Genomic DNA, 16,070 nt, shown 5'->3' on the forward strand with positions numbered 1-16,070 from the left:
CAAGAAAAGAAGGGAGAGGGCTCAAGTCAATAAAATTAGAAATGAAAAAGAAGTTACAATGGATACCACAGAAATAAATACAAAGGATCGTAAGAGACTACTACAAGCAACTATATTCCAATAAAATGGACAACCTAGAAGAAACGGACTTCGTAGAAAGGTACAACCTTCCAAGACTGAACCAGGAAGAAACAGAAAATATGAACAGACCAATCACAAGTACTGAAATTGAAACTGTGATTAAAAAACTTTCAACAAACAGAAGTCCAGGACCAGATGGCTTCACAGGTGAATTCTATCAAACATTTAGAAACTGAAACTCTTCCAAAAAATTGCAGACGAAGGAACACTCCCAAACTCATTCTATGAGGCCACCATCACCCTGATACCAAAACCAGATAAAGATACCACAAAAAAAGATTACAGGCCAATATCACTGATAAATATAAATGCAAAAATCCTCCGCAAAATACTAGCAAATTGAATCCAACAATACATTAAAAGGATCAGACACCATGTTCAAGTGGGATTTATCCCATGGATGCAAGGATTCTTCAACATATGCAAATCAATTATTGTGATATACCATATTAACAAACTAAAGAATAAAAACCATATGATCATCTCAATAGATGCAAGAAAAGCTTCTGACAAAATACGACACGCATTTATGATAAAAACTCTTCAGAAAGTGGGAATACAGGGAACCTACCTCAACGTAATAAAGGCCATATATGACAAACACACACCTAACATCACTCTCAACAGTAAAAAGCTGAAAACATTTCCTCTAAGATCAGGAACAAGACAAGGATGTCCACTCTCACCACTTTTATTCAACATAGTTTTGGAAGTCCATAGTTTTGGCAATCAGAGAAGAAAAGAAATAAAAGGAATCCAAATTGGAAAAGAAGAAGTAAAACTGTCACTGTGTGCAGGCGACATGATACTATACATAGAAAATCCTAAAGAGGCTACCAGAAAACTACTAGAGCTCATCAATAAATTCAGTAAAGTTGCAGGATACAAAATTAAAACATAGAAATCTCTTGCATTCCTATACACTAACAACAAAAGATCAGAAAGAGAAATCAAGGAAACAATCCCATTTATCACACCAAAAAGAATAAAATACCTAGGAATAAACCTACCTAAGGAGGCAAAAGACCTGTCCTCTGAAAACTATAAGATGTTGACAAAAGAAATCAAAGATGACTCAAACAAATGGAAAAATATACCATGTTCTCGGATTGGAAAAATCAATATTGTCAAAATGACTATACTTCCCAAAGCAATCTACAGATTCAAGGCAATCCCTATCAAAGTATCAGTGTCATTTTTCACAAAACTAGAACCAAAAAATTTTAAATCTGTATAGAAATACGAAAGACCCCAAATAGCCAAAGCAATCCTGAGAAGGAAAAATTGAGTTGGAGGATTCAGATTCCCTGACTTCAAACTATACTACAAAGATATAGTAATCAAAATTGTATGGTACTGGCACAAAAACAGAAATACAGATCAATGGAACAGGACAGAAAGCCCAGAAATATATCCACACACCTATGGTCAATTAATCTATGACAAAGGAGGCAAGAATATACAACAGAGAAAAGACAGTCTCTTAAATAAGTGGTGTTAGGAAAACTGGACAACTACATGTAATAGAATGAAATAAGAACATTCTCTAACACTACACACAAAAATAAATTCAAAATGGATTAAAGACCTAAATGTAAAGCAGGATACTGTAAAACTCTTAGAGGAAAACACAGGCAGAACACTCTTTGACATAAATCGTAGCAATATCTTTTTGGATCCACCTCCTAGAGTAATGAAAATAAAAACAAAAATAAACAAATGGGACCTAATTTAACTTAAACACTTTTGCACAACAAAGGAAACCATAAACAAAATGAAAAGACAACCCACAGAATGGGAGAAAATATTTGCAAATGATGCTACTGATAAGGGATTCATCTCCAAAATACACAAGCAGCTCATGCAGCCCTATACCAAAAAACAAACAACCCAATCAAAAAATGGGCAGAAGATCTAAACAGACATTTCTCCAAAGAAGACATACAGATGGCCAATTGGCACATGAAAAGATGCTCAACATTGCTAATTATTAGTGAAATGCAAATCAAAACTACAGTGAGGTGTCACCTTACACAGGTCAGAATGGCCATCATCAAAAAGTCTACAAACAATAAATGCTGGAGAGGGTGTGGAGAAAAGGGAACCCTCCTACACTACTGGTGGGAATGTAAATTGGTGCAGCCACTATGGAGAACAGTATGGAGGTTCCTTAAAAAACCAAAAATAGAACTACCATATGATCCAGCAATCCCACTCCTGGGCATATATCTGGAGAAAACCATAATTTGAAAAGATATATGCACCCCGGGGAGACCTTCAAGATGGCGGAAGAGTAAGACGTGGAGATCACCTTCCTCCCCACAAATACATCAGAAATACATCTACATGTGGAACAACCCCTACAGAACACCTACTGAATGCTGGCAGGAGACCTCAGACCTACCAAAAGGCAAGAAACTCCCCCACGTACCTGGGTAGGGCAAAAGAAAAAACAGAGACAAAAGAATAGGGATGGGACCTGCACCAGTGGGAGGGAGCTGTGAAGGAGGAAAAGTTTCTACACACTAGGAAGCCCCTTCACTGGTGGAGACAGCGGGTGGCGGGGAGGGGTGGAAGCTTCGGAGCCACGGAGGAAAGTGCAGCAACAGGGGTGCAGAGGGCAAAGCAGAGAGAGAGAGATTCCCGAGGTGCTGACCAGCACTCACCAGCCCAAGAGGCTTGTCTGCTCAACCACTGGGGCAGGTGGGGGCTGGGAGCTGAGGCTCCGGCTTCTGAGGTCAGAGCCCAGGGAGAGGACTGGGGTTGGCAGCGTGAACACAGCCTGAAGGGGGCTAGTGTGCCACAGCTAGCTGGGAGGGAGTATGGGAAAGAGTCTGCAACTGCCGAAGAGGCAAGAGACTTTTTCTTGCCTCTTTGTTTTGCGGTGCATGAGGAGAGGGGATTAAGAGCACCACCTAAACGAGCTCCAGAGACAGGCGCAAGCCGTGGCTATCAGCAAGGACCCCAGAGACGGGCATGAGATGCTAAGGCTGCTGCTGCAGCCATGAAGAAGCCTGTGTGCAAGCACAGGTCACTATCCACACCACCCCTCCCAGGAGCCTGTGCAGCCCATCACTGCCAGGGTCCCATGATCCAGGGACAACTTCCCCGGGAGAAAATACGGCGTGCCACAGGCTGGTGCAACGTCATGCTGGCCTCTGCCGCCGCAGGCTCGCCCCGCATCCGTACCCCTCCCTACCCCCCGCCTGAGTGAGCCAGAGCCCCCTAATCAGCTGCTATTTTAACCCCATCCTGTCTGAGTGGGAACAGATGCCCTCAGGTGACCTACACGCAGAGGCGGGGCCAATCCAAAGTTGAACCGCAGGAGGTGTGGGAACAAAGAAGAGAAATGGAAATTTCTCCCAGCAGCCTCAGGAGCAGCGGATTAAAGCTCCACAATCAACTTGATGTACCCTGAATCTGTGGGATACCTGAATAGACAACAAATCATCCCAAATTGAGGAGGTGGACTTCGGGAGCAAGATATATTATTTTTTCCCCTTTTCCTGTTTTTGTGAGTGTGTATGTGTATGCTTCTGTGTGAGATTTTGTCTGTATAGCTTTGTTTTCACCATTTGTCCTAGGGTTCTGTCCATCCCTTTTTTTTTTTTTTAAACTTAAAAAAAATTTTTTTCTAATAATTATTCTTTATTTTTTATTTTAATAACTTTATTTTATTTTATCCTACTTTATTTTATTTTATCCTCTCTCTTTCTTTCTTTCTTTCTTTCTTTCTTTCTTTCTTTCTTTCTTTCTATTTTTTCTCCCTTTTATTCTGAGCCGTGTGGATGAAAGGCTCTTGGTGCTCCAGCCAGGCATCAGGGCTGTGCCTCTGAGGTGGGAGAGCCAACTTCAGGACACTGGTCCACAAGAGACCTCCCAGCTCCACGTGATATCAAACGGTGAAAATCTCCCAGAGATCTCCATCTCAACGACAGACCCAGCTCCACTCAAGGACCAGCAAGCTACAGTGCTGGACACCCTATGCCAAACAACTAGCAAGACAGGAACACAACCCCATCCATTAGCAGAGAGGCTGCCTAAAATCCTAATAAGGCCACAGACACCCCAAAATACACCACCAGACGTGGACGTGCCCACCAGAAAGACAAGATGCAGCCTCATCCACCAGAATACAGGCACTAGTCCCCTCCACCAGGAAGCCTACACAACCCACTGAACCAACCTTAGCCACTGGGGGCAGACATCAAAAACAACGGGAACTACAAACCTGCAGCCTGCAAAAAGGAGACCCCAAAACACAGTAAGATAAGCAAAATGACAAGACAGAGAAACACAAAGCAGACAAAGGAGCAAGGTAAAAACCCACCAGACCAAACAAATGAAGACGAAATAGGCAGTCTACCTGAAAAAGAATTCAGAGTAATGATAGTAAAGATGATCCAAAATCTTGAAAACAGAATGGAGAAAATACAAGAAACATTTAACATGGACCTAGAAGAACTAAAGAGCAAACAATGATGAGCAACACAACAAATGAAATTCAAAATTCTCTAGAAGGGATCAATAGCAGAATAACTGAGGCAGAAGAACAGATAAGTGACCTGGAAGATAAAATAGTGGAAATAACTATTGCAGAGCAGAATACGGAAAAAAGAACGAAAAGAATTGAGGACAGTTTCAGAGACCTCAGGGACAACATTATACACACCAACATTCAAATTATGGGGGTCCCAGAAGAAGAAGAGAAAAAGAAAGGGACTGAGAAAATATTTGAAGAGATTATAGCTGAAAACTTCCCTAATATGGGAAAGGAAATAGTTAATCAAGTCCAGGAAGCACAGAGAGTCCCACACAGGATAAATCTAAGGAGAAACACACCAAGACACATATTAATCAAGCTATCAAAAATTAAATACAAAGAAAAACTATTAAAAGCAGCAAGGGAAAAATAACAAATAACACCCAAGGGAATCCCCATAAGGTTAACAGCTGATCTTTCAGCAGAAACTCTGCAAGCCAGAAGGGAGTGGCAGAACATATTTAAAGTGATGAAAGGGAAGAACCTACAACCAAGATTACTCTACCCAGCAAGGATCTCTTTCAGATTCGAGGGAGAAATTAAAAGCTTTACAGACAAGCAAAAGCTAAGAGAATTCAGCACCACCAAACCAACTTTACAACAAATGCTAGAGGAACTTCTCTAGGCAGGAAACACAAGAGAAGGAAAAGACCTACAATAAGAAACCCAAAACAATTAAGAAAATGGTAATAGGAACATATATATCGATAATTACCTTAAATGTAAATGGATTAAATGGTCCAACCAAAAGATATAGATTGGCTGAATGGATACAAAAACAAGACCCATATATATGCTGTCTACAAGAGACCCACTTCAGATGTAGGGACACATGCAGACTGAGAATGAGGGGATGGAAAAAGATATTCCATGCAAATGGAAATCAAAAGAAAGCTGGAGTAGCAACTCTCATATCAGACAAAATAGACTTTAAAATAAAGACTATTACAAGAGACAAAGAAGGACACTACATAACAATCAAGGGATCAATCCAAGAAGAAGATATAACAATTGTAAATATTTATGCACCCAACATAGGAGCACCTCAGTACATAAGGCAAATGCTAACAGCCATAAAAGGGGAAATCGACAGTAACAAAATCAGAGTAGGGGACTTTAACACCCCACTTTCACTAATGGACATCATCCAAAATGAAAGTAAATAAGGAAACACAAGCTTTAAATGATACATTAAACAAGATGGACTTAATTGATATTTATAGGACATTCCATCCAAAAACAACAGAACACACTTTCTTCTCAAGTGCTCATGGAACACTCTCCAAGATAGATCATATCTTGGGTCACAAATCAAGCCTTGGTAAACTTAAGAAAACTGAAATTGTATCAAGTATCTTTTCCAACCACAACGCTATGAGATCAGAAATGAATTACAGGGAAAAAAAACGTAAAAAATACAAACACATGGAGGTTAAACAATACACTACTTAATAACCAAGAGATCACTGAAGAAATCAAAGAGGAAATCAGAAAATACCTAGAAACAAATGACAATGAAAACACGACGATCCAAAACCTATGGGATACAGCAAAAGCAGTTCTAAGAGGGAAGAATATAGCAATACAATCCTACCTTAAGAAACAAAAAACATCTCAAATAAACAACCTAACCTTATACCCAAAGCAAATAGAGAAAGAAGAACAAAAAAACCCCAAAGTTAGCAGAAGGAAAGAAATCATAAAGATCAGATCAGAAATAAATGAAAAAGAAATGAAGGAAACAATAGCAAAGATCAATAAAACTATAAGCTGGTTCTTTGAGAAGATAAACAAAATTGATAAACCATTAGCCAGACTCATCAAGAAAAAAAGGGAGAAAACTCAAATCAATAGAATTAGAAATGAAAAAGGAGAAGTAACAACTGACGCTGCAGAAATACAAAGGATCACGACAGATTACTACAAGCAACTATATGCCAATAAAATGGATAACCTGGAAGAACTGGACAAATTCTTAGAAAAGCACAACCTTCTGAGACTGAACCAGGAAGAAACAGAAAATATAAACAGACCAATGTGATTGGTCTGAACTGAACTATGATTCAATTTCAACTGAAATTGAAACTGTGATTAAAAACCTTCCAACAAACAAAAGCCCAGGACCAGATGGCTTCACAGGCGAATTCTATCAAACATTTAGAGAAGAGCTAACACCTCTCCTTCTCAAACTCTTCCAAAATATAGCACAGGGAGGAACACTCCCAAAATCATTCTACGAGACCACCATCACCGTGATACCAAAACCAGACAAAGATGTCACAAAGAAAGAAAAGTACAGGCCAATATCACTGATGAACGAACACAGATGCAAAAATCCTCAACAAAATACTAGCAAACAGAATCCATCAGCACATTAAAAGGATCATACACCATGATCAAGTGGGGTTATCCCAGGAATGCAACAATTCTTCAATATATGCAAATCAATCAATGTGATACACCATATTAACAAATTGAAGAAGAAAAACCATATGATCATCTCAAAAGATGCAGAAAAAGCTTTCAACAAAATTCAACACCCATTTATGATAAAAACCCTCCAGAAACTAGGCATAGAGGGGACTTACCTCAACATAATAAAGGCCATATATGACAAACCCACAGCCAACATCATCCTCAATGGTGAAAAACTGAAACCATTCCCACTAAGATCAGGAACAAGACAAGGATGTCCACTCTCACCACTATTGTTCAACATAGTTTTGGAAGTCCTAGCCACGGCAACCAGAGAAGAAAAAGAAATAAAAGGAATCCAAATTGGAAAAGAAGAAGTAAAACTGTCACTGTTTGCAGATGACATGATACTATACACAGAGAATCCTAAAGATGCTAACAGAAAACTACTAGAGCTAATCAATGAATTTGGTAAAGTAGCAGGAGACAAAATTAATGCACAGAAATCTCTTGCATTCCTATACACTAATGATGAATAATCTGAAAGTGAAATTAAGGAAACACTCCCATTTACCACTGCAACAAAAAGAATAAAATACCTAGGAATAAACCTACCTAAGGAGACAAAAGACCTGTATGCAGAAAACTATAAGACACTGATGAAAGAAATGAAAGATGATACCAACAGATGGAGAGATATACCATGTTCTTGGATTGGAAGAATCAACACTGTGAAAATGACTACACTACCCAAAGCAATCTACAGAGTCAATGCAATCCTTATCAAACTACCACTGGCATTTTTCACAGAACTAGAACAAAAAATTTCACAATTTGTATGGAAACACAAAAGACCCCGAATAGCCAAAGCAATCTTGAGAAAGAAAAACGGAGCTGGAGGAATCAGGCTCCCCGACTTCAGAGTATACTACAAAGCTACAGTAATCAAGACAGTATGGTACTGGCACAAAAACAGAAATATAGATCAATGGAACAGGATAGAAAGCCCAGAGATAAACCCACACACATATGCTCACCTTATTTTTGATACAGGAGGCAAGACTATAAAATGGAGAAAAGACAGCCTCTTCAATAAGGGATGCTGGGAAAACTGGTCAGCTACATGTAAAGGAATGAAATTAGAACACTCCCTAACAGCATACACAAAAATAAACTCAAAATGGATTAAAGACCTAAATGTAAGGCCAGAGACGATCAAACTCTTAGAGGAAAACATACGCAGAACACTCTATGACACAAATCACAGCAATATCCTTTTTGACCCAGCTCCTAGAGAAATGGAAATAAAAACAAAAATAAACAAATGGGACCTAATGAAACTTAAATGCTTTTGCACAGCAAAGGAAACCATAAACAAGACCAAAAGACAACCCTCAGAATGGGAGAAAATATTTGCAAATGAAGCAACTGACAAAGGATTAATCTCCAAAAATTACAAGCAGCTCATGCAGCTCAATAGCAAAAAACCAAAAAACCCAATCCAAAAATGGGCCGAAGACCTAAATAGACATTTCTTCAAAGAAGATATACAGATTGCCAACAAACACATGAAAGAATGCTCAACATCATTAATCATTAGAGAAATGCAAATCAAAACTACAATGAGGTATATAACCTCACACCAGTCAGAATGGCCATCATCAAAAAATCTACAAACAATAAACGCTGGAGAGGGTGTGGAGAAAAGGGAGCCCTCTTGCACTGTTGGTGGGAATGTAAATTGATACAGCCACTATGGAGAACAGTATGGAGGTTCCTTAAAAAACTATAAATAGAACTACCATACGACCCAGCAATCCCACTACTGGGCATATACCCTGAGAAAACCAGAATTCCAAAAGAGTCATGTACCACAATGTTCACTGCAGGTCTATTTACAATAGCCAGGACATGGAAGCAAGCTAAGTGTTCATCGATAGATGAATGGATAAGGAAGATGTGGCACATATATACAATGGAATATTACTCAGCCATAAAAAGAAACGAAATTGAGTTATTTGTAGTGAGGTGGATGGATCTAGAGTCTGTCATACAGAGTGAAGTAAGTCAGAAAGAGAAAAACAAATACCGCATGCTAACACATATATATGGAATCTAAAAAAAAAAAAAAGGTCATGAAGAACCTAAGGGCAGGACGGGAATAAAGACGCAGACCCACTAGAGAATGGACCTGAGGACATGGGGAGGGGGAAGGGTAAGCTGGGACAAAGTAAGAGAGTGGCATGGACATATATACACTACCAAATGTAAAATCGATAGCTAGTGGGAAGCAGCTGCATAGCACAGGAGATCAGCTTGGTGCTTTGTGACCACCTAGAGGGGTGGAATAGGGAGAGTGGGAGAGAGGGAGACGCAAGAGGGAAGAGGTATGGGGATATATGTATATGTATAGCTGATTCACTTTGTTATAAAGCAGAAACTAATACACAATTGTAATGCAATTATACTCCAATAAAGATGTTAAGAAAAAAAAAAAGATATATGCACCCCAATGTTCATTGCAGCACTATTTATAATAGCCAGGACATGGAAGCAATCTAAATGTCCATCGACAGATGAATGGATAAAGAAGATGCGGTGTGTGTGTACACACACACACACACACACACACACACACACACACACACACACACACAATGGAATATTACTCAGCCATAAAAAAGAATGAAATAATGCCATTTGCAGCAACATGGATGGACCTGGAAATTATCATACTAAGTGAAGTAAGTCAGATAGATAAAGACAAATACCATATGATATCACTTAACATGTGGAATCTAAAATACGACACAAACCAACATATCTACAAAACAGAAACAGACTCTCAGACATAGAGAACAGACTTCTGGTTGCTAAGGGAGAGGGGAGGTGGCGGAGGGAAGGACTGAGAGTTTGGGATTAACATATGCAAACTAGTATATATAGGATGGATAAAGAAACAACAAGGTCCTACTGTATAGCACAGGGAACTATATTCAATATCCTCTGATAAACGATATTGGAAAAGAATATGATATATATATATGTATGCATATATATAACTCAATCAGTTTGCTGTACAACAGACATTAACACAACATTGTAAATCAGCTATACTTCAATTTAAAAAAATAACAGTGTAATATAGGAAAAGGAAAGATCAAGTGTATTTTCAGATTGTGTTTTATACTTAAACTCAAAGCAACTCAATTTTTAAAAACACTATCAAGATAAAAGAATTTGATAAGGAGGGTAAAAATAAGTAGGCAAATACAAATAACCCCAATAAAATACAAATAACGCTAATAAAATACAAATAACCCCAATAAAAGTAGAAGCTACAACACAGAACTAAATTTATTAAGAAATCGTATTGCTTAATACTATAAAATCTCAATGAAAACATAAAACAAGATCTGATTCAAATTATAGGTAAGTGTATGTTCCTGGATGGAAAGTCAATATTTAACAAAATTTTCCTGTTTATATGTAAGGTGTGCAATTATACAATTCCAAGATGAATCCCAATTCTACTTCTTTTTCTTTTCTTTTGGGACCAGATAGAATTATTTTTAAATTCCTATGGAAGAATATACATCACAGAGAAGTCAAGAAATTCTGAAAAGTATTAGTGACAGGAGAGTTGCCTTATCAGATATTAAAATTTATTCAAAATAGCAAACTTTCATTATTGGCACAGGAATAAACAAACAGATTAGTGGAAAAGAAGAGCAAGTCCAAAAACAGATCGAACATATAAGAATATCTGATATATAGCAAAGTGGCAACAATCAGCTAAATAAAAATGGCAGTTGGAGACGTACAAAAAGGAAGAAAGAATCTACCACGCCACTACAAATCTTCATTCTAAGGTGCCTGCTGTCACAGTATGGGGTATCACAGTCCTAAGAGTGTAATGACTACATCATTAAATTCAGGAATGTACTGTATCAGAAACACAGGAAGCAAAAAAAAAGAATGAAGAAAATCTCAAGATACCAAAAAAAAAAAAAAAGAAAGGTACTAAGTTTTAATAATGAGAGGACAAAGGAACCTTGGCAAAGACTTTGAGACTGGATATTCTACAATCATTCATTCATCCACACAACCAGCATTTACTGAAAGCAAGGAATACAGAGCTGACACACAGGTAAAGAAGTACAATGTAATATAAATGTCAAAGTATCTGTACAACTATATTAAGAAGATGTCCATACATTTTATCTATGAAAATAAGAGAAAAGTTCATAGAAAAGATAGCATTTAAACTTGGTATTTAGAATGACTGAACGTTTTTAAAGAGGAAAAGGTTGTGGGAGTAGGATAGGGATTAACAAGGCATTTCCAGAAAGAGGGAAGAGACGTGCAAATGCAAAAGTGCATGAGAAAACACGCGGTGGTTGGAGAAGAGAAGCTGGGGTAGGTAAGTATTGATTCTGCTAATGTTTCAGTTGCCCCTTTCCAGGCAAAGATGCCATCTGTTTGCATACTAGATTTGTCTCCTCGGAATCAAATTCCTTCCAATAGCAATCTAAGTTCTACAGATCAACCAAAGGACAGATTCACTGCAATCAAGTTCAGTGGAGGATAATCTTAGGAAAAGTAACACTGCCAGACTTAAATCTTGAGCAGTTCAAACCATGAGACCTTTCTTTTATTTCCTGTTTTCTCTGTTTGCCTCTTTACCAGACAGACACAAATACAGGAGTAGCCCTGAGAATATCTGTCTATAGCTCTTAAGGCACTGGAATTCTACACTATAAACTATAAGTATGACAATGTATTGAAATTTTTAAATGATTTTTTTTCCCCCGTTGAGAAATACTACTGGGAAAAGTCAATTGAATCTCAATTGTAAACTGTTTCAATTTGGATCTAAGGGTAAACAACACAGTGTCCTTTGTTTGTGGGCACAGGGTGGGAATTATTATTAAGTACCTTTACAAATTCTTGAAATTTTGGAAACGGACACATGACAGACACGATATTAACACTTCTATGGATAACTTAATTTTTAGAAGTGTGACTGGTTTGATGTGAGGAAGCAGCATTTCCACTTGATAAATTACTAATGCTTTATTTCTGAAGAAGAATGTGTAGTAAGTTATCTGGACATTTTTGCTAGCAGATAGGACTGTTGCAGATATTTCTATATTAATAGCTGGGACTTATCAGAATTAGAAGGTGGGAGTGGGGGCTTGTTCTGGGGTTTCTATTTTCTGTCTTAATACATGGGAAGAACGCCTCAATCAAAACTGTGTGACTTTTTAAGGGAAATATGTATCTGTGGAATGAGATTTTTAGAAAAGCCAATCTGGATGACATTTTATCGTTCAGATTTAAGGCTGCTATTATTTGGTGTACTTATATAATCCCACCTAGCACCCTTGATGGCACAAGATACAGAGCTAGGAGATTAAAAAAGAGGGGCGTGGGGTGCCTTCTTGGTCTTGTTCAGTGTTTCTCAAAGTACAGCTGTGTGCAATTAACTGGGATGCTTGTTTAAAATGTCAGATTCTGATCCCCCAATTTCAGAGGGTCTGATTCAATACTCTGGAGTAGGACTCAGGAATCTACACTTTTAACTACTACATCAGCTGATTCTGATGCAGAAGAGAAACACTGACGCATGCAGTAATGGCACAGGACAAATTAATGATAACCACTACAGACGTTAACTTAGAATATTTTCCTAAGTGAAAAAAGCAGTTGATTTAATAAAACTATTATCATTGACTTTAGTTACACTGATAAATATTAACAATTATACTATAACTCATTGCTGATAGTTAATAATGCCGTACAGTTCTTTAAAAAGCTATACCAAAAGGGCAATTTTTCAAGACTTTCTGTCAAAATGTCACTCTATAACAGAAATACAGTTCAAAAAATTGACTATCAAAACTCTAAAAAAATATATAATTTAAATAAAGTCCTTTTATTACAAGGTCCTTAAGGGAATACTGTTATGCTGTTCAGACTTTTTTTTTTTTTTTTAAATAGTAGAACTGATCTTTTTTCATATCTTTTCTCTGGTATAAGAAGCACACGCTTTACCATAATCTCACAGTCCTCACCCTACACACTCCTACACATATAGGAGTTTTTTTAACAAGTCGATCTTTTAAATATTTTACACTGCATTCAAATAAAAAGTAATCAAAAATAACACGTGCCATACAACATCTTTGTCAGAGCGACTCTTGCATGGGTATGGACTAGTGAATTCACCTATTAGATATTTCATTTATAGATAAATAAATTGATTTATAGATCAATACAGAATCATCATTATGGGACAGCTGACTAGACATGAAAATAATCTAATTACTTTAAACCAGATATTATCATGGTAGCCACTGAAACAATATATATATATATATATGTGCACACACATGTGTGTATATACATGTATATATACACATACATATATACATATATATAATTTAAGGCTTATTAAAGATACTTACTACTATTAATAATGTAGCTCGGAATCATTTTACCTTTTAATATTGCTGCTGAAATTCCAATGGTAGCACAAAATAGGGGGGAAAAAGCAAAGGCATTAAAGAGTTATATGGAATAATATTCTGCCTGTGTTTGATGTGCTTAAATGCAGGTATATAGAAAAGAAGATCTGAATTGGAAAAAAGGGCTCAGGAAAAAAAAAAAAAAAACAGGCACACAGGCGGATTTAAGAAGATCAGAAATCCTTTCTACTGTTTCTCTTTATACATCCTTACATACATCCTACTCACTCCATAGTGCTTAAATAGTTGACATCTGAATGAATCTCAAAGAATAAAGCAATACAAGAAGACAAGACAAAACACTAATTTGGCTAGCACTAGATTATTGCTAAACTTTTTTTTTTTATTGTTCCCCTTGGAAGTTATACTGAATTGAAATGAATAAGTTTCCTACCTATCTACCAACCAAACATCCCAACATCAAAAACCCTGTACAGATTATACAACTTTATCCATTTAAGGGGGGGTGGGAGGAGTACTGCTCTCTCTATAGGTGTCTCCAGTGGATAAAAAAGACTACTGTTATAAGCAGGATTTCAGTCTATGTCTGATGGTTCACTTTCCCTCATTTCTCCTCTATTCCTAGATGTGAAACTATGAAAGAATACTAGGTTAAGACCTTGCATTTATATAGCAATTTGGGTTTCAAAGAGCTTTCAAGTTACTAACAAACATTTTGGCCTAGAGAGGACTATATCATGAATTAAGGCATGCTATCTTGTTCTTCAGGCATCAGCCATGTGTAACTCTTGTAACTTATAAATACCTATGTGATCAACTTGGATCTCAATGGAAAGAAGCTGCTAGATTTCTATTGCCTTCACCAAGACAGTGGTCATTTGATTACAGGTGGCCTGGTAAAACCCCACTACTATTATATTGTATACAACACCCTTCTATACAATCTCTTTTTATTCCTTATTAAAAAAATAGAAGATGCAGTATCAGTGAAATTGAATAGTGAACGTCTGTGGATATTAAAAATGACGCAGGGTAATCTCTTGTATTTTTATCACTGGGCAGAATTATAGCAAAAATTATAAATTACATACAAAAATATAATTCTAGAAACATTCTAACTCAGCGAACAAAGCAAAATAAACATTTTACTACCCTTTTTTCCAAAAGAAAAATATATTTTGAAACCATCTTCTAAAAAGTTTACTTCTTTTACCAGTGAACCATAAATAATCTTTGTGCAACTCATTTTTGTTATCAAGTTAGGAAAGTTAATGCTAAGCTGAATACAAATGATTTTTTACCCTTACCTCGATCTTTTGCTTTGTCAGAAAGGAGCACCTCTACCTCCTCATATTCCCGGATGGCATCCAATATGATACTTCCTTCTTTACTGAATAAGAACAGCATGGGGATCGTGATGTCATCTGTGTCCTTTCCATCTCCTGCCATCTGGAACAGAGGGGCAGTATCACTGCTGCTCCCCTCATTGTCATCTAGCCAGAAAATGAATACAGCAAACATAAGAACGTTCGTCCATTAAAAAGGTCTAGCTACCAATCTTTACTGTTTTTTACCTGTTGACGGCATTAATTTTCTGCATCAAGAACCATAAAAACACTCATACTTTTGGGGCCCACTAATTCTACTCCTAGAAATCTATCCTGAGGAAATAATTCAAAAGAAGCAAAATGATCTATGCCTGAAAAAGTTTACTGGAGTGCTTTTTGTAACTGTCAACAACTGTAAACTATTATAAGTAAATTATAACGAACTACCTGAGGGAACACACAGAAAAACATAATGCTATTATTACATAAAAAAAGTAGAACACAAAATTCTAAGATTATGACTATAAAGATTTCATATGCTTATGAAAAAGCCTAAAAATGGAAAAATTCAAAGACTTGAATTACAATGATAGAACTATGAAATTTTATTGTTGTTTAAGATTTCTTCTAATGGCATTATATTGTTTTACCGAACTACAAATTGACGGTTCTTTTTAATATACTGTTTACAAGGAATAATTATGACTATACTGTTTTTTCCTCTGTAAGTTGAATGAAACACTATTGTTACTTTACGATGGTTAAATAATAGGAGTACGACTGCTAAATACTGTTTTACTGGTGATGCCAGTTATGTCCAGCCCTAATCTTACACACCAGTCTCCCTGGAGAACCTGCCCATCCCTTCTCAGACAGCTTGCGTGGATAGGCCCTTCTAAGTGGAGAAGACCATGTAGAACCCATCCCCTTAGCAGTAACTGACTAGACAAAGGACGGCTACCTGACCCTCAGTCTCTCTGCTGCTTGTCACTGTTACAACCACTCAACTCCGCCACTGTAGCTTGAAAGTGGCTATAGATGACATGGAAACAAACTGACATGCTGTGTTCTAGCAAAACTTTCATTTACAAATACAGGCAGTGAGCTGAACTTGGCTTGCAGGCTGTAGTTTGCCAACCACTGATTTAAGTT

The 16,070-nt window shown here is 37.2% G+C and overlaps 1 protein-coding gene across 5 annotated transcripts in view; it reads right to left on the minus strand.

Annotated features, from left to right (window-relative positions):
- Positions 1-16,070, minus strand: part of EDEM3 (ER degradation enhancing alpha-mannosidase like protein 3) — a 422,356-nt gene that overhangs the window by 357,215 nt on the left and 49,071 nt on the right. For all 5 annotated transcript variants that reach the window (XM_057530986.1, XM_057530987.1, XM_057531017.1 and 2 more), the window contains exon 19: positions 14,898-15,083. In XM_057530986.1, coding sequence (XP_057386969.1) covers positions 14,898-15,083 — 186 coding nt within the window. The remainder of the gene's footprint in view (positions 1-14,897; positions 15,084-16,070) is intronic.

This window comes from Balaenoptera acutorostrata, chromosome 1 (genome assembly GCF_949987535.1).
Source record: "Balaenoptera acutorostrata chromosome 1, mBalAcu1.1, whole genome shotgun sequence".
In the NCBI taxonomy this organism is placed as follows: Eukaryota; Metazoa; Chordata; class Mammalia; order Artiodactyla; family Balaenopteridae; genus Balaenoptera; species Balaenoptera acutorostrata.